The sequence below is a fragment of the Ceratotherium simum genome, chromosome 15 (genome assembly GCF_057802395.1).
Source record: "Ceratotherium simum simum isolate JZ-2026a chromosome 15, ASM5780239v1, whole genome shotgun sequence".
NCBI classification, from domain to species: domain Eukaryota; kingdom Metazoa; phylum Chordata; class Mammalia; order Perissodactyla; family Rhinocerotidae; genus Ceratotherium; species Ceratotherium simum.
This window is the reverse complement of record NC_141914.1, coordinates 61,302,280-61,328,246: the sequence shown is the minus strand read 5'-3', so window position 1 is coordinate 61,328,246 and position 25,967 is coordinate 61,302,280. Positions and strand designations below refer to the sequence as shown.

Below are 25,967 nucleotides of genomic sequence, written 5' to 3'. Positions count from 1 at the left end.
TTGTGAGAAAATAAATGATTGTGGCTTTGAGGTCACCAAATTTGGGCATAGTTTGTTACAAAGCAATAAATATCTGACATGGCATACCTTCTTGTTCTGCTTTTTGACCTAGACCTCTGAATTCTATAGGATTTCCCTCGCCCCCTTGAACGGCTTCGACTTCGTTTTCTTCTAGAGCCATACGAAGAGCTACTGCTTGATCGATGCCTGCGTCTGAAAATAAAATATAATCAAAAGTATCATTGCTATAAAAAAATTTTATGGGCATTAGAGAGACATCATCTAGATTCTAAAGAATCATCTCATTTTCACTATGTCTCACTCCTTTCTAGAAGCAAATAGAGATAAAATGTTATTCCTCTTGAACAGTCAGATGACTGATTCATAAGTGAGTGATTGGATCAGCTACTAATTAAGACAGTGGGAGTCTTAAGTAGTATACAATCCTTCCAAATATTATCAGATAATATGGTATGAGATCTATACCAGTTTATACCTACTTGTTTACAAACAACAGACAAAGGATGAAGACACTAGACCCATGGGCTGGACCTGTCAAAAAAAACCTTTGAGTTGGGACTTAACACTTATAAATATATAACTACTAAAAGAAAAATGTTTTACTTAGAAAAATTAAAAGTACAAAAACATACGAACTCTAAAGAATGTTACTCTCATTACTGTGTAAGTAAAAATTATAAAAATCACCTTCTATCATAAGAATGTGAGCGAGGCTGACGATCTCTGGACCAAGACCTTGACTTTGACCTTGACTTCCTTCCACCTTTCTTTCGGCTGTATGTTCTACTGTCTGAAGAACTACTTGAAGATGACCGTCTACGGTGTTTCTTTTTTCTCTTGCTTCTGCTTTCTTCTTCAGTATCTGATGACCGGCGTCCCATTTCTACAAGCTTAAATTCAAAGAAAATTATTTCAAACATAATGGCACAATGGATGAAATTTAATATAGTAATTTTTGTAAAACTTCATAAAAATTTAAAAAGTCTTAAAGTAAAATTTTAAATATACCTGGCTTTTTGACAAGACATGAGAAACAGCTCTAGTACAGTCTTCTAGGATTATTAATTCTTTTTACAATTTATGAACAATTGAAATTTGTCCTAAATTTTTTCAAATGTCTTTCAAAAGAGTCAATCCTGAGGACAGTTCATTATAACAATTTTCTTATATTTTAAGTTGCATTTATCATTAATTACATGATATTTGGTTTAGAGATCAACTACCTAATTTCATTTTCACATTCCCTAGAGATAAAAGATATTTTACCATCTTTTAGAGTTACATTTTTCTCACTGAAAGTTCTAAATTTTTAAATAGATTTGACCTCACTAGTCATCAACAAGTACAAATTGAAACAATAAACTATCATTATTTCACTTGTGAAGTTTGGGGGAGGAAATAGTAACTAAGGCACCAAAGTTGATGAGGTTATTGTGAAGTCAGTCAAATCTTCATACTGCTAGTACCTATATAAAGTTGTGGTATAAACCTTCCCGAAAGCAACTGAGCAATTTAATTAAAGAGTCATAAAAATGTTGATGCTTTTTTGACAAAGCAATTCTACTTAAAAGAATATATCTAAAAAGTTTTTCTTAAAAGAAAGATATATTCATGAAGATATTCATTATAGCATTATTAAAACTGTATCCACAGACACTACAATTTAAGAAAATATATACATATGAATAAGAGCAAAAATGAAAACAATTGATAATATTTAAGTGATGAAATTTGGTATTTTTTTTCTTTTTTTTAACTATTTTCTATATGGCTACAGTAATGTATACCTAGTATACAAAAGGAAAAAACATACAAAAATAGAACTTAAGGCTTTTATATTTAGGAATGCTGATAAGAAGCTTACTTGTCTTACTTTAAAGTTAGTCTTTAGATTCTCATATGCAATCTTATTTTTTTTAATAAAATAGATATCAGCTATCTTTCAATGTCACATAAAAGCAAGATCCATCCTGTGTAATGCTTAAGATAAATGGTTAATGGATCACATAACAAAATCTCACTTTCCTTTAATATTTATTTGAAATTGAAATATCATTACTATAAACAAAACAACGTGTTAAATTACAGCTTTGTTTTCAGAATCGTCAGGTAAGCCATCCCCTCCCTGAATCCAGTGCAATACCAGTTGAAAATCACTGTCAGGACTCAATTTAAAGCTTTTAGCTATTTATCTAGAGCCAGAATTAGACTTTAAATATAGTTCGCAACCTCCAAGTTGTTCACATTTCTAACATTTTACTGTTCAACACAACATTGGGAAGACTTGGTTGTAGCAACTTTTAGTAAATCACTAGCATATCTAAGCCAGTTTGCTCAGTGAAAAATGAAACTGCACTGGGTAAAAGATCACCATGATCATTTCCAGCTTCAAAATACTATGATTATGCAATTATATATATATATTCAGTATATATATACATATATCTTTAAATATGTGTTTATATAATATCTACTCACATATATATATACACACACACATACCCAATATCCATTATATATAATATATAACCACATATCTGTGTGTGTGTATTTCTATGAAGGAATTTGTACATAATTGAGTGATAATGATCATCTAAGTTTTCTTATTTCCTGGCTTTTTCTTCCTTTCTTGTTTTCACCTTTAAGCAGTTAAGAATTTTTCACGCACAAATAACCATTTAAATTAAGATTCGTTTTTATAATGTTCTTATTATCTAGTTAAAAAAATACTAAAACGAGAGTAAAAGGATAAAAAAGTATAAATTCACAAGGATAAAGAAATTACAAGAGAAAAGAACAGGAACAGACAAGATATGTCAACAAATTTTTAGGAAATGAAAAACAGATGGAAGATTTAGAGCTAAGAAGGTGAACACCAAGCAACAGCGGCAAATTCCAACAAGAGAAAAGCCAATCCACATAGCAAAAATCAGAAAGGATCAGGAATTTGAGACCCGGGATACCATAGTAGGCACAATGAGGCATAGAACTAAAAAACAAGGGAACTGGTTGAAAGTCTGCAAGAGAAGTAATCTCCCAGGTCCCTCCTCCATCCAACCCAGAAAGGTAACTAAGCTTCCCCAATCCCAACAGGAGAGGTGGTACACTTTGGTAAAATGACAAAACAATGAAGCACCAGGTCCAAGAGCACAGTAAAAGAGGGCAGAGAGTTGTCAAACTGAAAGTTAAAGGGATTAAGTGAAAGTCTACAATCTAATGGTAAATACTGTAGCCCTCTGTGTGCTTTGATCCAAGAATTCCGGGAGAGGAGGCTTATTTGCAAAAACTGAACAGTACCTGAAAAAAGACATGTAAGCATTTGAAGGTCCCCAGAAAAAAAGGCCAGGCCCTTACCCAAACACCCTATAACCTAGGCCATTAGTTAACAGGCCCAAACCTTAAACACAGTAAACTTTTTTCTGTAAACTTTTTTTCTGTTAACTTTTTAGTGATTATACAACAAAAGATAACCAATCATATGATGAAAGGCTTCATCATAATAGACAGAAACCAAAAGAAAAAGAAAAAAAGCAACTCATAGTAAACCAGAAACATGCAGAAGACAATTTCAAGGAAAAAAAAAAAAATCACAGTTAATATCCTCAGAAACACACAAGATGATGATCCAATAAACAAGAATAGGAGGAACATCCATAGAACAGGAGAGAAAGATTGAAATTTAAACAAACGATAATTTATAAAAAATACAACAGAGTTAGAAGATAAAGTCAAAGGACTCAAAGAAAGTAGAAAGAGAAAGATAAAAAATAGGAGGAAAAAAGAGGATCAGTCCAGGAAGTCCAATATCCAATTAATATGCATTCCATAAACAAAGTACAGAGAAAAGAGATCAAGAAAAATACCCAAAGAATAATTCAAAATAATTTCTAGAATTGAAAGACATGAATTGCTCTAAGTCTCTGGGACAATGAATTTAAAAAAAGACATACACCAGACATAGGTCATAAAAATTCAGATATTAGGAATATACAGTCATGGGCATCATAACATTTCAGTCAAGAACAGACGGCATATACGACGGTGGTCCTATAAGATTAGTACCATACAGCCTAGGTGTGGAGTAGGCTATACCATCTAGGTCTGTGTAAGTATACTCGATGATGTTCACACAAGGACGAAATCACCTAACAACGCATTTCTCAGAACATGTCCCCATTGTTAAGCAATGCGTGACTGCACAGAAGATCCCAGAAACTTCTAAAGAGGAAAAAATGGGGGAATCACAATAAAAGGCATAGGGGCTTCTCAAAAGTAACATAGAAAACAATGGAGACTTGCCTTCAAAATTCTAAGTGAAAATGATTTTCAACCTAAAAATCTACCTCCAGCCCAATCATTGATCTAATACGAGATCAGAATAAAGACATTTTCGGATACGGAGTCTCAAAATTATACCTCACACTCACCCTTTTTTAGGAAGCTACTGGAGACATGTGCTTCACTAAAAAGAAAGTAAACCAACAAAGATGACCCAGATTCAGAAAATAAGTGATCTAACACTAGAGATAGGCAAAAAGTCTTAGGATGACAGCAAGCCTAGATATAAGGGATATATGAGTGAACAAGAGACAAAAGTCCTTGCCCTGCTCTCAAGGAGCTTACATTCTAGTATAACGGCAGTTCTCAAAATGGGGTCTGTAGATCCCTGGGTGTCCCTAAGACCCTTTCAGGGGATCCAAGCCAAAACTATTTTCATTATAGTACCAAAACATGATTTACCTTTTTCACTGTGTTGACTTTTGCACTGATGATATAAAAGGACTAGCAGGCAAAACTTCTGGTGCCTTAACAAGAATCAAGGCAATGGCACCAAACTGTACTAGTAGTCATTGCATTCTTCACTGCAACACACAGTTTAAAAAACAAAAAAAAGGCAGTTTCACGTAAGAATGTCTTTGATAAAGCAGCAAAAAAAAGTATTAATTTTATTAAATTTCAACTCGAGCACACATCTTTTTAATATTCTGTGTGATGAAATGGAAATACACATAACTGCTGCTACATACTGAAGGATGATGGTTATCTTGAGAAAAAGCATTTGTGCAACTGAATTGCATGTTGAACTAGTGCTTTTATCATGAAACTATTTTTATTTTAAAGAACTATGATTATTCGCACTTGGGTATTTGACAGACATTTTCTCACAAATGAATGGAGTCTTTCACGTCAAGGAAAACTGACATTATATGTTGCCAATGATAAAATTTAAGCTCTCAAGCAAAAATTAGAATTTTTGGATAACTTGTATCCACTACCATGAGACTGACAGCTTCCCAGTACTTAAAGATTTCTCTGATGAGATCAGTGGTGATATTAACAAATGGGAATTTTTTTTTTTTATATATAATTAAGGGTGTCAACATTTGGAAAGTATTCATAACTCAGTGAACCAGTATTTTCCAATAGGCCAATGCATGATGCCACAGAATCACACACGAGTAAAAAATCCTTTCATAGTTTTAAGACAGACTAATAGATTTAAATGAAATAGAGTATGAAAAGATCATCGATATGGTTTCAAATACCACATTGCAACCAACCTTTAAGAAACTACTACTTGTCAAGTTGTGGTGTAGTATCAAAGAAGTTATTATCTGAGAAGGCTATAAAAATACTACTTTTTCCAACACCATATCTGTGTGAATCCTGATTCTCTTCATATACTTCAATCAAAACAAGTGCTCACAACAGATTGAACGCAGAAGCAGATATAAAAGAACACAACTGTCTTCTATTAAGCCAGACATTAGAGATTTGCAAAAATGGAAAATAATGCCATTTTTCTAAGTTTGTTTTATTTTGGAAAATATAGTTATTCTTCATATTAAATATATTACCATGTAATGGGTTTATTATTGTTGTTTTTAAGTGGATTAATAAAGGAATATTTTAAAACTTTCTGTTTTAATTACTAGTAAGGCAATATTTATAGATACAGTCCAAACAGATAAAAGTTCTCGGGGTCCTCAATAATTTCTAAGAGTGTAAAGGGATCCCAAAACTAAAACATTTGAGAACCACTGCTCTACAGTACCTACAGTCATTTCCATTCTCCATTCTTGTCCAGCTTATTACGTCCTGATGCAAGGCATAAAGAAGTAGAAATAAACGAAAATGAGACACATCTAAGAATGTATCTTGTTGGTGACCAAAAAAGAGAGAATGGGAGGTGGGTATAAACTATTCTGTTTTAATTCCAACCAAAGAATTCATTCACAATAGAAGAATGACTACATTTAACCAAGAAAAGTTAATGGAAGATACAAAATCCTTCCTTAGAAGAATCAAGTAAAAAAATGTTGAATAACCACTGTCATAAAACTATAAATATTTTTTCAAGTAAGTTACATTTCAGAAAAATTACATTGAAGTATAATTAATCTAATAAGAGAAAGTAAAAAGTCACCAGATTTCTTTATTACAGCTAACTTCAAATATTCATTCAGAAAAGGATGTGGACACTAAGAGCAAATCAGAGGTAGATCCAAACATTGTCTTCTCTCTCAGCGACAGGTACTGAATTCCTACTCACCACCCTAGATATCTACTTACCTCTGGATTTCCATGTCACTAGCATACAATTGAATTACTTGCTCATTCAAGTCATGATGGTCAATTTATATAACACAATCCTAGTAAGGAAGAACTCTTTATATTTAACTCAATTGGTAAGGTGCAATGCATGCAAAAAACACATTAATAGCTCTTTCTGATAAGGAGAATGATGAATTGAGCACAGATTTTTAGGAGTCCCACAAGCTAACAATTTTTCAATCTATCTGTCAGCAGAAAAGGCAACACAGAGACAGAACTACAGCTCTTGGTTTTCTGTTCTCTCTCTAGTCTCAAGTACATCCTGGTTTAGTCTCATAGTTGCAAATCTCACCCAACTAACTACTCCCACTACAGAATTGAAGCCATGACAGGTAATGACTACAGTAGGACATGAGTTTACAAAAACATCTTATTGTAAAGTTTAGGTGACTGATTGAAGATGTGGAGCCAAGATGTGGTCATTCAAAAGAGAGCTGAAAGGCATTCATGAGTAGTTCTTTTGTCCAGTTACTAATGCAGGTACATGAAGCAGTTATCTTTCGGAAAACAGGTTGTTAGAGACAATAAAGATTCCTAGGAACATGACAGTTTATATTTCTCCACTATTCATTCATTAGTATATTAAACTACAATCTTTTTTTTTTTTAAAGATTTTATTTATTTATTTTTTTCCCCCCAAAGCCCCAGTAGATAGTTGTATGTCATAGCTGCACATCCTTCTAGTTGATGTATGTGGGACGTGGCCTCACCATGGCCGGAGAAGCGGTACGGCAGTGCCTGCGCGTGATCCGAACCCGGGGCCGCCAGCAGCGGAGCGTGCGCACTTAACCGCTAAGCCACGGGGCCGGCCCAAAACTACAATCTTTTTGATCTTGGATACATAACCAAAAAAAAAACAACAGAAAAATAGTCATTTCAATGGAAAATCCACCTCAAAGAAGAGGAGAAAAGTAAAAATGGGGTTAACACCAGTTAGCATAAGAAGAAATCCACAAACAAGTAGAGAACCATACAAACGCAGTAAAAGAACTCAGGGAAAATTCTAGCTTCAGGAGCACAACAAAGCAAAACTCAAAGGAGATAAGAGAATTGTCAAAACATTCCTCCCATCACAACTAAAAATTTGCAGGGTGGCATCTCTCTCTCTATCAGTCATAGGAATTTTTCCCCAGTGGTTTGAAAACAAAAGCAGAAAACATATCTGTACATCTACTATAACAATCTTATTACAGAGGTTTTCCAACTCCTAACAACTCTCCGCTGAGATCGGTCTCAGTTGGTAAGGTGAATTAACAGGTGCCAGCTGTCTTTATCTTTTTCCGTTTCAAACATTTTTAGCCCTCTTATAGAAGAACATACAGTAATACAGTGCTACCACTTAGGAGGAAATCTCCTTTGTCTGCAAAGAAAGTGAATATTGATAGACTCTAAGGCTGGAGGGGCTCTCAAAGGACAGCCAGTTTCCCCACAAGGTTGCACCTCTCATATCCGGTCCAGTCCCGTAAACCTGAGAACTCTGCGTATCTCCTTCACTTAGAGCTCCTACTTCTAAGTTCCAAGATGACAACTTGAATACTTTGACAACACAAGATATCTGAATTTCTTTAACCACCTAGTTTTTAATTAGCTGAAACACAAATAGGTTACTGCTAATTCGGAAAATGCAAAAAATATATATTTTATATATATATTTTTTTCAGGCTTCTAGTGTGCATTTAAAGATACATAATCTCTGAGAGAGAAATTATGTTAAGGCTGACCTGAAATCAAGAGCAGGAAACATGCATAAGAGTGCATTATAACCTCTTGCCAAAGTTTAAGGGTAGCCATATGCTCTTGGTCTATGACCATAAGGCCAAAAGTCCTGAAGTCAAGGAAACGGTGTTCAAGGCGAGTACATTTATATGTTGACGGAGGAAAGTCTGTTTCACCCTGCACCAACTCTCCTCTCAGGGAGCGTGGACCCGGAAGGGTCGGAAGGGTCGGGGGAGTTGGAAGAGGAGGTGGATCTAAAGTAGGGACAGCGCAGTGCGTGGGGTAGAGCGGACCAGCTTGCAGCCTCCTTCTCGCTCCACCCTACCTAGAGCTAGTGACCGAGCACCGGCCACGTATTGCAAGACGAGCCCAGACACCCAAAAGCAGCGATCACCGACCGGGGAGGTGAAGGAAGGTGGAGGAAGAGCTGGCTAACTCTCCTTCACCACCTCCAAACACAATGCCTGGCCTTAGGCCTGCGACCGCCCACCACCCTACAGCTGACCACCACCCTAAGGGCCCCACCTTCCACCTCGCGGTCAGAGACCCGCAGGGAGGCGGCGCACGCGACTGCGCCAGGCCCCGCGCGCCTCACGGCAGAGCAGGGCCGCGGAGCCCCGCAGGCGCGGGCGCCGACTCCCAGGCCCCGGGGTCCGGCATCACCTGAGGCCCGGCCTTCGGGCTCACACCTCCTGTTGACTAGCAAGCGCCGCAGACGTGGAAACGTTTCTTCAAATCTAGGCGCTGCCGGCGTCCTCCGAATTTGCTTCGGTTTAAGCTCACCGCCTTCCTGGTTCCAGCGCCAGGCAGCTCCAGCCGACCTTTCGAGTGCATCGATGGAGGCTGCCAGGCGTTAGGAGTACCGAGGGAGTGGATTGTCACGCCGCCAATTTTTTGTTTGGTGTTGGTTTTGCGTGCTTGTTTATTTGATTTTCTTGTTACCAAAAAGCAATAAAGGTGGGAACTGAAGAGTGTTATTGCTTTACTAATCGTCGTTATCGTCACAGGTAATCAGTAAACCTTCATCGTAGGAAGTTATCTTTAAGACACCCACATGTAGCAAAATTGGTTATCTCATGCTGGAGGAGGAGAGAACTGTCCCAACAATAATAAATCATAGGATTGTGTCTGTGTAGAGTCGTGTGTGATTAAATTGTAATGATTTATTTACAAAAATGCATTAAAAGTCGGTGTTGCTTCTGCCCTGAAGGTGAAGGCTCTCACAGGTTGGATGCAAATTAGTCTCACGTTAAAGTGACTGGTTGGTAGAGGAATGAGAGAAGGCTGCCCGAGGCAGGGAGAGGTTTCTTCTGAAAGAGAAATTAAATGTATAGGTTTTTTGATGTTATTTAAACTGATAGAAATTAAAGCGATTCAGCATTTTCTGTAACTCATACTACATTATTTATCTGTCCTTGCATGAACATCATTTTTGCCTTATTTACTGTAAGTAACCAATGATGAGGAGGTAAATAAACTGTTGGCCTTGGTTTGGGTCGACCTGGAGAACCAACTCCTTCACAACTGCTAGATACCCAAGCTACAGTTTTCTGCTGACATTTCAGATGGTGAAAAATCACCTTCAAAAATATATTTCTCATAAATGACTGTACCTTAACTAACCAGTTTTGAGGGACCATTTTAAAACTTAACTACAACACTACATGTTTATTTTAAATAATTCAAGAGCTGTGGGGGACCCTTGGGGTCCCAAATTTTATTAGAACCTGTATATCTGTCTGCAGGCTGTCAACTGAGTTTGACTCTCAGTGTTTTTTTTACCAAAACTGCATTTTGAAATGTCCTGTGTCTGGAAAATATTTGCTATTTAATGAAACAACATCATTATAACTTCATGAGCTTTTATTAGTATATGATTTTAAAACTTTGGTTTTGGGGCTTTTTTGTTGTTATGTTTTGTTTTTAACTAAACCTCCCTTAGGCCAGTGGGAATCCGTCGTCAGACACTGCAGATACTCTTATAGCTCCATCTAATAGTGACAGCACTATTCCTGAATATACAAAGAGCCAATATGCCAGGAAAATCTATGGGAAAAACTATTTGACATGAATTGCACAACGATTGTGTCCGAGCCTTCCCTGATTACCTTTAAAGTAGTCATCTTTCCCTCAAGCTCAGTAGATGGAATTTGAGTTCAGACTTAAAAGTCATGTGCTTGAAAGGGCAAAAAAGTAGATAGTGAGTCTCCCAACCCCTTACCAGACTTCTAATAGTGGTTATTTTGGAGCTGTTTGTGAAGACATATTTAACACCTCATTTTGAGAGCTCTTTGATCACCACATCCATTGAGCTGACCTCATCACTAGTCATTCTGCCAAATAACTTTAACAGATTTTCATAAAGGATTAAAGTTTTATGGTTATTCCTTTCTGATAATACCAGAATTAAAGTGGTTACAAATAGTAAGCCAAGACTAAATGTAAAATCATGTTTCTAAATTCATATAACTTTGGAAAGTGTATTTGAGTCTCTTTTGTAGTATAATAAAAGCAAGCACTCATATAATTCATTAATACCTAATAGCTATTGCCACTGGAAACTTAAAGATCTTAATTATTTCTCCTAAAAGTAGCAATAAATGAAATGTTTTAAGAAGAACAAAGGATAACTTCAGAATTCAAGAGAAAAATGGCACAGTAACATTTTTTAAAAGTATGATTTCCATCTTTCTTAAGTTTACCAAATGTGAACATTTTCATCTAAGTAGGATAGCATGATGTAAAGTTATATATAGCCTCTATTTGCATATAGTCTATAAATACCAATATATTGTTATAATTATGTTCTCTTTTTACAAATGCTTCATGTTGCTTTGATGGAACTTCTCAAATTATCTGGTAACTTTGTGTTGATGCCTTAACCAATAGGTGGAAGATATATGTATCAAAGCCCTGTAATTGCTTTATTTTTACTAAGAGTATTAGACCCAAGAAAACGAACAAGTTACCTTTAACGTCAGAAAGCCTACATTAATATTCAGATTACGTGAAAATGTCCCCAAAGCCACACTTTGGGTATATTTGTTTACACACTCAAATAAAGAGGTATATTTGTTTACACACTCAAGTAAATATAACTCTCTGTATGTAAATATTCTGATGTGAGATATATCTCAGTGGCTACACTTCTCACAGAAAGCACAATACAGACAAATGACTCAGGAATATAGATGTTCTTCCGTTTAACAAACTGTTTCAATGAAAATAGTCCAGGGATAGAATTTTAAATCGTAGCTTTAAGAGAGAAAGAGGGAGAAACCTTTCTCCCGGCTAACATCTCTTTTTGAATAGTCCACAGTAAATAAAATTAGAAGGGGCACGAACTTAACGTCAATTTTTTTTCAAACTTAAAGAGGAATAATCACTTGCTTTTCAAAATTAGAAACTCAGCTAGAATGTTTCCCAGGATGCTACAGAAGAGCTCCTGCAGTTCACTGGGGGAGTGGTCCCGGTGCAGGGGGTTGTAAGGGAGAAAGGGTGAGGATCCTGAGACCTCAGAGAGGGAACGAAGTCCGACTGTCCTAGACCAGGCGCTAAGGAAACACTATAAAATGAAATCTGGCAGAGAACAGCTGCTCGGGAAATGTGTTAAATCGACCGGCCCCTTCGAGCGCGATGTATCCGTAGAGGAGTCAGCTTGGGCTCCAGGACGCGAGGAGTGGGGTGAATCACAAACTCCCCGGGGTGGGGAGCTTGGTGAAGACCCAGGCTCAGCTCTGGCTGCGGGCCGGGAAGCCCCTAAAAGGAGCTGCGCCGGCCTGAGAAGCTGTAGAGGACCCTGACACTGGACATGCTTGTGAAGCCAGGATGCCAGGCTGCGTGGTGAAGGGGGTGCGGGGGCAGCGGGGATGTAGGATTGGGATGGGAGGTCAGGATACGGAACTGGGGTGCAGGGCTCCTGGCGCAGGGCGGGGATGCCCGGCAGCAATGCGGGGCCGAGCAGTTGCGCCGCACCCTAACGCGGGGCGAGGATGTGGAGTCGTTGCCGAGTCGCGATAACCCACTGACTCCAGAAGCCGCGCACTTGTCAGTTTCCTCTTGGCCACACCCCGGCAGAGTAGGTCCAGATCCCCAGTGTTTAACTAAGTCGTGACACCAACGCAAAATCCACGCCTAATTAAATTAATTAGGGATTCTTGTCAATCCCGGATTAATGGCCAAGAGCGCAGGCGGCCGGGGCTATCTGAAAACCCGACAGCCTGGGACCTGCCTCCTCTTCCCGCCCCCTCCCGGCCCCCTTCGCTGCCCTCCCACTCCAGAGCCAGCCCGCCTGGACTCCAGCCTTAGTCAATCTCAATCTCTCTCTTTCTCTTTCCTTATCTCTCTCTCCCCCCCCCACCCCAGCCCCCACTCCCCCACCCCCAGGTAGCGGCGCGGGTGCTTCCCGGGAAGGGGCTCCCTCCGAGTTGCGAAGGGGAGGTAATTTAGTCAGAACAAGGGGCCGCCTTTTCGAAGTATAAATAGTGAGACTTCAAGCGCAGCGTTGCTATCAGATCTGAACTCTCCGCACGAAGAATTGTCAAAGACCTTAACATTGAACAAGCGCGCTCCGGCAGGGAAGCATCAGTTCCCATTTCCCTCCGGCGGCCCCCGCCCCTTCCCTCTTCTTCCTCCTCCTCCTCGTCCTCCTCCTCCTCCTCCTCCTCCTTCTCCTCCTTCTCCTCTTACTTCTTTCTCTCCTGCTACTTCTCCTCTTTCTTCTTTCTTCTCTTCTCTTTCTTCTTCTTCTTCCTCCTCCTCCCTCTCCTCCCCACCCCTGCCCCATTGATGTGTTATTATTGGGGGGGCTGGAGCAGTAAAAAGAGAAGAAGGAAAAAAAGAGCGGGGCTCGGCTGGGAGAGGTTGAGCGCGGGGCTGACGGACATCGGCGGCGATGGAAGAACTTACGGCGTTCGTCTCCAAGTCTTTTGACCAGAAAGTGAAGGAGAAGAAGGAGGCGATCACGTACCGGGAGGTGCTGGAGAGCGGGCCTCTGCGCGGGGCCAAGGAACCGAGCGGCTGCGCAGAGCCGGGCCGCGACGACCGCAGCAGCCCGGCAGTCCGGGCGGCCGGCGGAGGCGGCGGCGGAGGCGGAGGCGGAGGAGGCGGAGGAGGTGCAGGAGGAGGAGGAGCAGGCGGAGGAACTGGAGGAGGGCGCTCTCCCGTCCGGGAGCTGGACATGGGCGCCGCCGAGAGAAGCAGGGAGCCGGGCAGCCCGCGGCTCACCGAGGGTAACGGCCTGAACCCCGGCCGCGGCTCCCCTTCCCGCCTTTCTGACTCCTCTGGCGGGAGAGGACCCGGAGGCCCAGCGGGGAGGGGGGCGGAAGGCGGAGAGGGCCCTTGGATCCCAGCTTTGGAAGCGAGAGTGATGATGGAGGGGTGGGAGTCCGGTGGTGTGCACGGTCGTGGGTGGGGTCCGGGTGTGTGGGATTTGCGCGCGTCCTTCTCAGATGCTCCCGCTATTCCCATTCCGCCGAAACGCATTTTCACCCGCCGGAGGGTGAGCCGGCAGCCCAGACGGCCCGCGGGCTGATGGGGAAGTTCGCGGGGCCCGGCGACGGGCGGGCGTGCTGGGAGCAGCCGGGCCAGGCGAGGTGATTACGGTTAGCGTCTCGCGCCCAGTTTGCAGGAGCCCCTTTCCTAGGCCTGGGAGAGGAGAGAGAGATTGATTGGGATTTCACCCTCAGGTCGCCCCCGGGTTTCGGGCCACCCCCAAGAACCACTCGAACTCCGCGAAGACCCTGGATCTTGGGGTCCCCAACTTCCCATTCTCTTTGAGCTATGAAGGTAGAACAAGGCCAAGGCAGATCAAGGTCCAGGCTACGCTGTTTCTCTCGGGAGACGTGTTAGGCTCCTTTTTTTGGTTTGTTTTTCGATATTTACACAATTCCGTTACTGCTTCGCATCATCCAGTACTCTCGTTTTGGGGGGGGGGGAATCCTTTGGTGCCAGCAAAGTGTTAGGAAATGGTTTTATCTAAATAGTGGAGCGTCCTGTACCAATTCAAAGGAGTTAACAATAAAATTAATTTGGCACTTGGTGCCTGCAGTAACTGGTGTGCTGCCATGTTTTTCCAATTAAGAAAACATGTGACATTCGTGGAATCACATATTTAAGCAAGCAATTAAGTTGTTTATAACACGATCTGTTCCTGTTTAGGCCAATAAGGGAAATTTGGGTCGAAATAGAGATTAGATTAAGTCTATTAATCAACTGGAAATGTGGACCTCTTTCTCTTTGAAGCCCCAAAAGTTTGAGAGGCATCTGCTGTGGATGACAGGAAATAGGCAAAGCCTTCTCACCCCTTTGGCAGAATCTGAAGGGTGTGTTTTCATATTTAAATTTAATTACGCTATCAATGGAAATATTTTCCTATTAACTTGGCTCCAAATGTTTGCTATAATGTTATCCACTTCCTTCCCGGAGGAAGTGCAAATGTCCGCAAAACGAACTCCGAGACTAGAAATGCGGGCAACACTTAAGATCACCGTAGCTAGAATGCCAGGCTGGGCTGAGATCTAGAGGCTCTTCTTCCCCCATACCCGGCACCACGTCCTCTTACATTTGGAAAGTGATGGCATAACTGTCAGGCGGCCCAGTGCAGCCTCTCGAGCGTGAGTCCCCAGCTTCAGGCCCTAGGTACAGCGGCGAGCCGACCGTGAGGTTAGGGTCTGAACCTCGGGCACACACAGTCCTGGGACTGTTGATTTCCAAGCTCAGGGCAAGTATTAATTTCTCTGTGGGCCAGCTCTTCCGGAATCGATTTTTAACACCCATGGTGATCGGGATCCTGGGCTGGGAAGAACTGCCAACAGCCTCGACTATCCAAACTCAGCTTTGACACCTTAAAAACCCAAGTCTCCAACTCGGGAGCAGAGGATGAAGCTTCCTGAGGGCAGTTTATGTTGATACAGGCTCTCCATCACTGCCCCTTGGGCTAAATATATATATCCAGATCCCTCGAGTGTCTCGGTATGCTCACACTCACGCTCGCAGAGCTCCTGTTTTTAAAGGGAGGAAAAGGAAGCACAGGAAAGTAGCAATGGATGTGTGCACACCCAGAGCAGAAAAATGCATATTTTATTAAACATCCGAGCTGCTGGATGCATGAAAAGACTTTGAGCAACCAATAGAAACCGAGGATCGCGAATGTTCTGCTTGAACCTGTTGATCTCTGTGGGTTTAAGTGTTTAGGGTCAAGTCTGCCTTTCCAACGGGGAGACAGAAGGAGGGAACAGAGACAGTGGTCTGCTTCGCGGACCAACGGAGGCTGGTTTTCCGTCGCTCTCCTTCTGGCCGGCATGGGCGGCAAGCCCTCCAGGCCGCCAACATGGCGTGGGCGCCTGTGCTCAGGCTACCCGGGTCCGGCAGGGAGAACGGGGACTGCCTGGTTGCCCGTGGGCCATGCACGGGATGTGGCTCGAGCCCTGGGTCGGCACCGAGCGCGGGAGGATGCGGCTCCCAGCGCGGCGCAGCAGCCGGGTCTTGTTCTCCCGCTGCGCCCCTTCGGCCCAATTGTTCCCAAATTAGACACAAGTTTGAGAGAAATAGAGAGCCATCGGCGGCCAGAGCTGGGCTGAGAACGGCCCGGCACTCTGGGAACAGCCAGTGTGAGAGGACAGTGCGTGGCCTCGCCTCGCCCTTCTGCCCCGACCACGTCCCGTGACCTGCCCGGAGCAGCGCTTTTGATTTCTGTTCGTGCGTGGGCTAGGGGAGTATGAGGGCGGGGCAGTAGAATGGATTTGGAGTTCGCAGTGGAGGGCAGGGGATGAGGGGAGGATAGTGAGGGGGTGAGCGAGGCCACAGTTGCGGAGGGAATGGATGGGTGAATGCCCACCTTGCCCGCGGGCTGCCACCCAGAGTTGATTTTTGCGCATTTCCAGGATCCTCTTCCTCAGGGCAGGGTGAGGGACTGGGCAGGAACTCAGGGAAGGGGCAGGATCCTCCATCCTTCCTGAGACAAATCTGGTAATGGGATTTGCTGTGTTGTTTTTGTCCGTGTGTATGTGTGTGTGTGTGTTGCTGTGTGCGCGTGGACGGACGTGTGGCCCTGTTCGTGGTGCCCCCTCCAGTGTCCCCAGAGCTGAAGGATCGAAAAGAGGATGCGAAAGGGATGGAGGACGAAGGCCAGACCAAAATCAAGCAGAGGCGAAGTCGGACCAATTTCACCCTGGAACAACTCAACGAGCTGGAGAGGCTATTTGACGAGACCCACTACCCGGACGCCTTCATGCGCGAAGAACTGAGCCAACGGCTAGGGCTCTCCGAGGCCCGAGTGCAGGTACCAGGCCGTGAGGGGGTCGAGGCTGGGCCCAGGGAGCAGAGGAGGGGTGCGCCTGGGGTTGGAGAGGCGACTTGGGGGACACATACCGAAGGTGTGCGGTTTCGAGTGTCTGGAGTGAGGTGAGAAGGGAAGTAAAGACCTCTGTCTTTACTAGAGGTCTTATTTTCCAAAGTAAATCTTAGTCTTATAGCCCCCGCCCCCCGCTTTCTTTCCCCATCCCAACATATGTTCCCAGAAGAAGAAAGCTGTGCTGGGCTTGCTCCCAGAGTTTCTATAAACCACACCCCCTCGCCTCATGATGCCTTTAATGTGGTTTAATCCTAATGGGCCTACTTTTATAAGCCTTAAAAAAAAAAAATCCCACAGAAAACGTTTTATCCTCTGGATGCCCTAAAAGTTACACCGACTATTTTGTTCACCGAGTTGGGTTTCCTTGAGGGTCTCCTCTGGGGTCTAGGTTGGCCGAGCGGATATGCCAATTAGGTTTATAGATGTACAGACTATAAAGAAAATTAGCAACTGTTAAGTGCAGAAATTTACAGTGTGCCGTTCTCAAACTGTGTGAAACAGCAGGGAAATAAATGCATTTTGGTCACTCTTTGTTCCCTCACTTAACCAAATCAGCGAACCTGAACCTACAGAAACTTTATTTTAAAACAACCCACATGTAATATTGGCATTGCCAAAGTCTGACCCGCCCCCCCCCCACAAGTGTCAATGAAGTTATAATTGGAGCAGATTTTCTTTACTGGTTGTAGGGGTGAATGTAATGGCTAAAGTAGGCTTTGCGGGCATTTAAGGTGAAAAATTATATACAAACAAGCATACATATCCTTCTAGTTTTATGGAGAACAAATTTAAATGTTTCAAATTGTATTTCCGCTCAAATAATAAAATAGGAGAAAATGATGGTCATTATTTGTTTGAACACATGGAGCAGTTTTAGGCCCGAACATCTGCAGCTGTTAGAAAGTATCACTGTAACAGATACTCCCCGGGTCTCTGGGCGCAGAGACCACCATCTGCAGCACACTGTGTAATTCTTATGGGGCTTCCCCACATCTTGTAATAGGATCAGGACAAAAACAGAGCAGACACGGTGAAGGGGAAAAGTAATAATAGGCTGCCTTGGTCATCACAGTGTCAACAGCGGAGCCTTCCTTTTCAAGCCTCTCCTGCTTTGCTCTGTGTACTGAGATCTCTAGAGGCTCACAACCCCTTAAAGATATGATGATAATTATTACAGTTGTGAGCATTAGTATCTCAGTTCCAACTTTTCTAGGGGAAAAAAGAGGCAAGAAGCCTCAGGCCATGTGAGTTACACAAAGGATGCCACGCTGGCATGAAATCTACCCTTCTATTACACTAAATGGCAGCAGAATTATTGAGGATTGACATTGATTGTGACACTTGCTTTCAAAAACAAGAAAAAGCTCTGAAGCAATATTTTACTTTCATGGTTTTTTTTAACATTAATTTGTGAATCAGTCAATATGCTGTATTATTGGAACATAATGCTGTATTATTGGAGTATAAAAACAAGCTTTATTTGAATTTTTAAAAATCTGTCATACTGCCTCTAAAAGTTAGCAAGTTTATTTAAGAAAGTACTATCTGGGAGAAGATAGAATCCAAGAGTTACTTGATTCATACCCCACCTCTCTTTCACAGCATGTTGTTCCCTTTTTCTCATAAGAAGTGAACTTTATTGCTGGTCTTTATTTTTTCCTACTTTATTTAAATTTTGAGGTATTTTCTGGATGCTTCTCTACTACCCTCACTGCAAACAGTGGCTTTTTCTATAGAAGGAAATTAGATTATCATGATAATAGCACAATTATTCTGCTACTGTGTTACACTCTGCTGCACAGAGGAACAGGGAAATTCTAAACTTCTTTGTAGTGAGGCTTTTATGACACTAATTACCTCTTCCTCCCTTCTTATACCCCTCCCCCCAGAAAAAAAACAAAGTCACTATTTGCTTTGGTGTTGGGTTTTTTCTTGAAGATGAAGCTAATTAATATTACAAGCTATTAATGAGCACATTCTTCTCAGGTCTTACTGGGCAAACATCTAAACCCATTATCACTTTGGTATCAGGTATCAGGGAGAGTTTTAGGCCTTGGGGACTCTAATGTGGAAAGAAGAAACCAGGACTAACAGTAATTTATCAAGAAACAATTTATCTTGCAAAAGTCTGTGAAATCTATTTTTGTCATTTGTTTACATTTTTAACTCTGGAAATTGAGACTGTTCTATATACTTCAAAGATTGCTTGCTATATCTCCCAATCCTTGCCTAAAATACTACTCTTTTTTCATTGTAATTTTTTAAAAAATTTTGAGTCATATCATCTAGGTTTTATTTTTCCCCTCCGATTTGTAGGTTTGGTTTCAAAATCGAAGAGCTAAATGTAGAAAACAAGAAAATCAACTTCATAAAGGTATGCTTCTCAGAAAAGAACATTTGATATTATAAGTAAAAAGAGAATTGGGGAATATTGTTATTACAAAGACAGAAAAAAACTTCTCAAAGATAACCATGGTCTTTATTTAAAAATCTGCTCTGAAGGCAGCTAATGAGAGTCTTAAAGTTTGGGAGTAAATTATGTTTATTTTAATTATACAGCAGCTTAGGAAGATAACAGTCCAATTCCAAAGGAATTAGTTCTATCTTGGTACCATTTGGAACCCTGCAAAACAATGCTGGAAATATCAACCTAACGTTATTGTGTTTTCTTCCCCCATTTTTTATAGGTGTCCTCATAGGAGCTGCTAGCCAATTTGAAGCATGTAGAGTGGCACCCTATGTCAACGTAGGTGCTTTAAGGATGCCATTTCAGCAGGCAAGTACAGCCCAGTTTCAACCTGTTTTTAATCCTATAAAGACTTGGATGTTTGCTTGAAAGTTGAATATTCCCTGTCTCTGAACCCCAATGTTGTTGTCCATGCAGTTGAAGAAACAATTTTGAGATGATATAGTGGATCTACTCCCCTTTAACAACCTATACAGTGTCAGAGCCCTGCATGCCTCATCCTTTCTGACCTCTTGGGAAACCCGAGGAGGCCTGAGGGCAGCAACCGGTCCTTTAAAAACGCACTCAAGATTGTGGTTGGGGAGAGGAAGGAAAGGCCTTTTGATTAAAATTTTGTCAGATCCAATACAGAAGTTAGTCCTAAAGAGTTTCTAAAGCAACTCTCTAAATATTTTTCTAGGTATTTTCTACATCTTAGTCACATTAAAGGTCTCTGACATAAAATAAATAAATGAATGAATGAATGAATGAATGAATGTACTCCCAACTCGGACTTGATTTTTTAAAGCTGTCTCTGCAAACAAAGCTTCATCTCTAGTAGAGAGGGAAGCCTTGGCCTTCCCAGGGACACCCTGCCTCTGCAATCCCTTTCTTAGCCATAAAGAAACCTTTAAGACTACATTTTAAAAGGACAGCCTGCAGCAATGATTTAATCCTGGGAAATCCCAGTGCTCTGAACTCCCCGCTCTCCAAGCCTAAGGGCGAATCCTTTCCCAGCCAATGCTTGCCCTTCCCCATCCTCAGCCAGGACCCCTGCTTGGTAGGACCGTGAAGCCCTGAATTAGCTCTCAGTTGCCAGCGTCCTGGACTGCAGAGACACCTGAGTCGGCCCCTGTATCGAGGGTTAGTGTTAGGGATGTTTTGGCACCACAGGACTCTGGTATCCTGATGAGAGAATGACTGGAGAAAGAGAGAGAGGGATCTTAAAAGGAGACCCTCACTACTCAGAAGGTGATCTGCAGGTCTGCAGCATCTGGGAGATTGTTAGAAATGCAGAATCTAAGGCCCCAACCTAGACCTTCTGAATCAGAATCTACATTTTAACAAGATGCCCAGGTAATTCCTACAGCAGTAAAGGTTAGAAGTACTAACAATTGTGCCAGTTGTGATGAAGATGGAATAACTTCCCTAAGTGACATAAAAAAGTTTTGTAGTTTGCTTTTGGTACTTCAGTGCTTTAGTAGTGGAGTAAGAGATGTGTGACAGCATCAAGAGAGGAGGGTAAGGGCCCTCGCCCTGTCTTTCCAATATACCATTGTTATGTTGAGGAGGGCGATATTTTAGCACGGTAGCAATGTCGCTCTCTGATGGGCCCCGCTCCCGAGGGGGCTGCTGAATCCCTGCAGACGGGAGTCCCCGGGGCCCATGCAGATAAGCCGCGCTGATTGAGTTGCAGAGACTCAGGGGCCCTGGAGTATCCCTGTGGCGACCCAGATTCAGTAACAGACTGAGAAGGTCAGCCAAATGTCCCTTTCCCAGCCCCCGCCCCAGCCTTCCCCCGAGCCAAGCTGGACGCCGTTAATGTTCTGTTTCTATTCTGTTGTCACCCTAGGATAGTCATTGCAACGTGACGCCCTTGTCCTTTCAGGTTCAGGCGCAGCTGCAGCTGGACAGCGCCGTGGCGCACGCGCACCACCACCTGCACCCGCACCTGGCCGCGCACGCGCCCTACATGATGTTCCCGGCGCCGCCCTTCGGACTGCCGCTCGCCACGCTGGCCGCGGACTCGGCCTCGGCCGCGTCTGTGGTAGCTGCTGCCGCCGCCGCCAAGACCACCAGCAAGAACTCCAGCATCGCAGATCTCAGACTGAAAGCCAAAAAGCACGCGGCTGCCCTGGGTCTGTGACGCCAACGCCAGCGCCAACGTCGCGCCTCCAGCGTGGCGCGCAGCCTGCACGCCCTCCGCGCCCCGCTGCTCCTCCGTTACCCTCTCCGGACCTCCGGCGCCGAGCCTCCTTCCGCCCGCTGATCGCCCCTTGCCCCCTTCCGCATCCCGGGCTCGGAGGGCTGGACTCCGCGCGGGACCCGGGATCCCACGTGGCACGCCAGCTCCGTGGCTCCTGACTATTCACCTACCTAAGGGCCTAGAATTCGCCTTTGTAGGGGCGGGCTGGGGAAGTCTGGAGAGAGACTGGATGAGGGAGTGCTGGGACAGCGCAGTGTGGCTGACGGCAAAGATGCACCGGTGGACTCCGGCATAGAAAGAAACATCATGTTAATAAAAAATGAGTACAAAAAAAGAGTAGAAAAGACAAACCAGAGAGAAAAAGAGCAAGGGAACTTATTGCTATTTGACAGAAGCTGAAATCGGAGAGAGAACCATGGAAGAAACTTTTAGAAAGTATTTTATACATTTAACAATACGGAAAAATAACCAGGATGAATCTCGAGAGAATGGGGGAGAGTTACCAACTGTAGTGTATGTTTTTTTTTTAATGGGCTGAGAAGACAAAACGGAAAGAAGAATACTTATTTAAAGACTTAAGATGAAACAAAAGTGCGCAGCTGGGAAGTTCACGGGTTTTGAAACTGACCTTTTTCTGCGAAGTTCACTTTAATACAAGAAATTTGATGAGAGGCGGGCCTCCTTTTACGTTGAATCAGATGCTTTGAGTTAAAAGCCACCACGTGTGGAAGACCAAGAAGAGGGAAGGCAGTATAAAAACGAGGAGAGAACAAATATAAATGCAGAAAGCTGACACTACAGACAGCGATTTCGCTGAGCAATTGTCATGGCAGAACTGTGCAGACTGCCACAGTCAATTCCGGTGTGCATGTTACTTGTGTTCCATTGATGGCGTCTCCCCCTCCCGGCTTTGCTCACATGCACTTACTCCATTTTCATCTCCAGTAAGAAAAACAACACCCAAAGCGTCTGGAAATTGATATATATCTATATATATTTTTGCCCCGTCGTTGATCCTGGGTGACAAAAAAGTCGGAAGGGAAAAAATTTACACTCTGATTATCCCAAGAAAATATGGGGAAAGGAAAAAAAACAAGAAGACCCAATGAAATGAAGGTACAGCGCCTCACACGGGGCCTGACATACAGTAGGCGCTCAGTGTTAGTCCCCTCCCCCGCCCCTTTCTTGACTTCCCTCTTGCTGATTTCCTGAAGTCCTATTTGAGGACTGCTTTATTTCCCCCTCTCTATCCTGTCACACCTTAAACAACACCCAGCTACATACAGGCACTAGGTTTGTGTAAAATATGTTGATACACACGAACAAAGTTTATTTTGGCTATAATGTGTGAACTGATGGCTGACTTTCAACATTTGCATTTTATCTCACGAAGGTGTATATTCAAGTAATTTTTTGTTTCAATTCATGTAGCTATTTAAACTGGGGTACCCTGGACTAAGCAATCTGTATCCCAATTCTCTAGAAAGCCTCCTTAGTTTTTTTTTTCCCCCTTCTAATTTACAAGAAAGAGGAAAAGCTCTTTTAACTGAACTTTGGTATGCGGTTGAGCTTTGTAACTATTTGTTCTCCATGAAAACAAAATTATTTATATTTGCCATATTTTTTCTAGTGTATTAAGTTATTTTAAACAAAAGATGCTATTTCATGACGTGTTGTCGGTACAAAATGTTTCGGTTTCACCTCTGTTAAACCTTTTAAAGAAGTGCCAAGTTATTAATTGAAGACACTGCGATCAACTGAATGAAAATAGTATTGTTTCATTCGATGGGGTGCGCGTCATCTTTGTTCCTGTTACTATTAAACTATCCGGGATAGTCTTTCCTTCTTCGTTTTTGATGAATGTGTCTTTCCAATATACTCACTTGGAAAAGCGCTTGCCTCTGCTCCTACGTGCCGCAATCAAAGGGCTGTGAGAATGGTGGCTCTGTGGCTCTCGTTAGCGCAGAGCGAAACTCCCCCACACTCCCCATTTTATCCACCCTGCATAGAAACCGGATTGGTTTTACACCAAATCAATAAAGGAACGGGTCATACGTGAAATAACATAGAATAGAATACCTCCCCCACAGGACGGACTCTGGTTCTTCATTTTGCTGCACTGTCACCCTTAAGTTTGTTTGGGGGACATTTTAGGGAGGCAGGAAAGCGGGATCACGCGGTGCGAAGTCTGCCTGGGTTAACTGTGGATAATAGACACTCGGTCCCAGGTCCCCGACCCTCCCCGGAGTCGGACAGGCCACGATGGTTTGGGAGTAGGGCAAGAGCCACTGGGGAGGGCGGATCCCCAACTTCCCGCTCCAGTTTAGCGCTTTGGGAAGCAGCTAATGCGTTGGTTAAATTTAGGAAAAGGTAGAAGCCAGGACCATGTTTAGGAAGAGCCAGTTCCTAGTGGTTCTTAGTATCCCGAGGAACCCCTCCCTCCCTCCTCCTCTGGCCCTCTTCTCCCGGAAGAAACCCCACTGGTCAAGCCCCCGGGCGCTGCCTGTTTGGGGGTGGGTGGAGACCGTGGAGACGAAGCCCCGGCCGGGCCCGGGACAGGACCTTCCCCTCCCGCGTCGGCTCCGGGGATGGGGGCGCCCTCCTCGAAGACTGCGAGTGTCCTGAGTGTCCCCCGGGGCCCCCTTGGGGCCGGAGGCGCGGAGAGGAGACGACCCCTCGGCCACAGCCCGGCGTCCTCCGGCCGTGCTCGGGCCCCCCCGCCCGGCCCTCCCGCGGGCTGAGCTGCTACCCGGCGCGGCGCCTCGGCGTGGACGCGCGTGCTGTGTCTGCGTTTCTCTCGCAGCGCACAGCCCACTGAGCGGCCGTGGCCGCGTGCAGCGCTCGGGCCTTGCTGGGCCCCAGCTGACGAGCGGCCCGAGTTCCAGAGACACAGCGGCCTGGGGGCGGGGGGCGCTCTGAAGCGGCCGGGTGGCCTCCTGTCGGCGCCGGGCCCGGGGGTCCCCACAGGCAGGCTCCAAGCCCCAACCCTCATCCAGCCCCCTGGCGGCTCGAGGGAGGTCAGAGGTCACGGGAGAACTTGGGTCCGGGGCCAGCCACGGGCGCGCCGCCGCGCTCGGAGAAGCCCGAGCTCAAAGGAGGCGAGGCGCCGGGCCCCAGGTCGGCCTGGAAGGTTCCCGGCGCAGGAGCGGGCGGCCCCGGCGGGCGCGCGGAAGGCGGCGGGGCCCTCGGAGGCAGGCCGGCCGGGCGAGGCAGGCCGGAGTCTCGTGGCGCCGTCGGCGGGACGTGGGCCGGGCGCGGCCTGGGGGCCCCGCGCCGGGGCGCCCACTCTCCCGAGACGCGGCGAGGCCGGGCCGTCGGGGCCCGACTCCCGCACCCGCGCACGCAGGCCCGGCTTTCCCGCAGCGCCACGGCCCCAGCTCTCGGGCAGGCTCGGCTGTGTGAACAAGAGGTTCCAAACCCCGCGTTCCCAGAGCCCCCCTGAGAAGGGGTCCGAGGGAGTCTTCACTTTAGATTCAAGTAAGGCCCCACATGTAGTGGTTTGGGTCGAAACTCAATAATCGTAATAAATAATTAATAAAAATTTCGCTCCCCTCAAATCTTTCAGGGTGTGCATAGTCTTCTCCAGCTGCAAAATCCCTGATTGGGGAACACTGCCTTAAAAGAGATGATTCAAGACATCATTAGTGTTAAGGACCCTATAACACAAGAGGCCCAGTAAGATTGAAGGCCTTTGCTGAAACCGAACTGATAAATATCTCTTTTGAGTTTTTCCCAAGATTTATAACTTTTTAGATCCTCAGATGGTAATGCTTTCGTATAATGCAATGCTCAAATTTTGCAACTATTTTGATTTCTGAAAAATGCCTTTTTGGCTTCAGTGACATGAGATCCTGTTATTTTTTTCACAAATCAGTTTACATCATAAATTGCAAACATTTGCAATAAGATCTCAAGATTGTTTATTTTATGTAACCTCAAGCACTTGACTATGTTAAACACCAGTACAGAAAGTCTGCGAGATCAGTTTAATGTGTGTGAGGGAATTAAAGGATCACTCCTTTTCATCACATAAACAAAGCATTTAAGATTGTTTTGATTGTCAGTCTCCCAATTTTTAAACAGTCTTACAATTGACTATTAATTTTAGAGTCATTCTGTGCAAAAATAATTACTAAAGTTATATCCTGCTTTAATTAAATGTTTCTGGGCAGAAGAAAATTGTATTCTACATTGGGAAGTGGGTGATTGTTTTTAATGTTATATTATTTTAAATTATTTTAGTTCAAATGTAAATAAAGTCTGCTAATTCCAACCCAGGATAAAAGGCCCGAAATAGTTTTTTAATGTGCCGTTAGAACAGTTAGTCAAAGTACATTAAAGAAATGTCACAAACCCAGAAATAATAAATATGTCATTCTAATGAGAGTGTTAACTTATGGATAATTTATTCAAGGTAGTTTTTGCATTTCACATGGAATCTCTGATTATCACCTGCCTGAGTACTGTGATGCTTCTTCAAAATCTAATTTATATAGGTTCTGGATATACATAATTCATAGCTCTTGTTGATATATATATACACACCCCGAATTTTAAACATTTACAGTATGTTTGCATGTTTACTAGCATGTTTTCAAGATGACTGAAAT

General features: G+C 43.6%; 2 protein-coding genes across 4 annotated transcripts in view; one reads left to right on the top strand and one right to left on the bottom strand.

Annotated features, from left to right (window-relative positions):
* Nucleotides 1-8,941, bottom strand: part of RSRC1 (arginine and serine rich coiled-coil 1) — a 383,892-nt gene extending 374,951 nt beyond the window's left edge. The window contains exons 1-3 of the mRNA XM_087440107.1: nt 8,878-8,941; nt 709-911; nt 88-213 (exon numbers count right to left, since the gene is read on the bottom strand). Of these exons, the coding sequence (XP_087296233.1) occupies nt 88-213; nt 709-902 (320 nt within the window). The 5' untranslated portion in view covers nt 903-911; nt 8,878-8,941. The remainder of the gene's footprint in view (nt 1-87; nt 214-708; nt 912-8,877) is intronic.
* A 4,161-nt stretch (nt 8,942-13,102) lies between these two features.
* Nucleotides 13,103-23,183, top strand: SHOX2 (SHOX homeobox 2). 3 transcript variants are annotated; one of them, XM_087439452.1, is made up of 6 exons: nt 13,103-13,583; nt 14,140-14,202; nt 16,425-16,633; nt 19,022-19,079; nt 19,393-19,481; nt 21,004-23,183. In XM_087439452.1, exons 1-6 carry the CDS (start codon nt 13,247-13,249, stop codon nt 21,295-21,297), a joined length of 1,050 nt encoding a protein of 349 aa, XP_087295578.1. In that variant the 5' UTR covers nt 13,103-13,246; the 3' UTR covers nt 21,298-23,183. The 3 variants fall into 3 exon arrangements, with proteins under 3 accessions (XP_087295578.1, XP_004441734.1, XP_087295579.1); XM_004441677.3 differs by lacking the exon at nt 14,140-14,202 and having other exon boundaries at nt 21,040-23,183; XM_087439453.1 differs by lacking the exon at nt 14,140-14,202.
* The last annotated feature ends 2,784 nt before the right edge of the window (nt 23,184-25,967 follow it).

Coding starts and splice junctions, on each gene's coding strand:
- SHOX2 (XM_087439452.1), top strand. CDS start 13,247: ATGGAAGAACTTACGGCGTTCGTCTCCAAGTCTTTTGACCAGAAAGTG. Junction 19,080..19,392: donor AGAAAATCAACTTCATAAAG/GTATGCTTCTCA, acceptor CATTTTTTATAG/GTGTCCTCATAGGAGCTGCT. Junction 19,482..21,003: donor TAAGGATGCCATTTCAGCAG/GCAAGTACAGCC, acceptor TTGTCACCCTAG/GATAGTCATTGCAACGTGAC.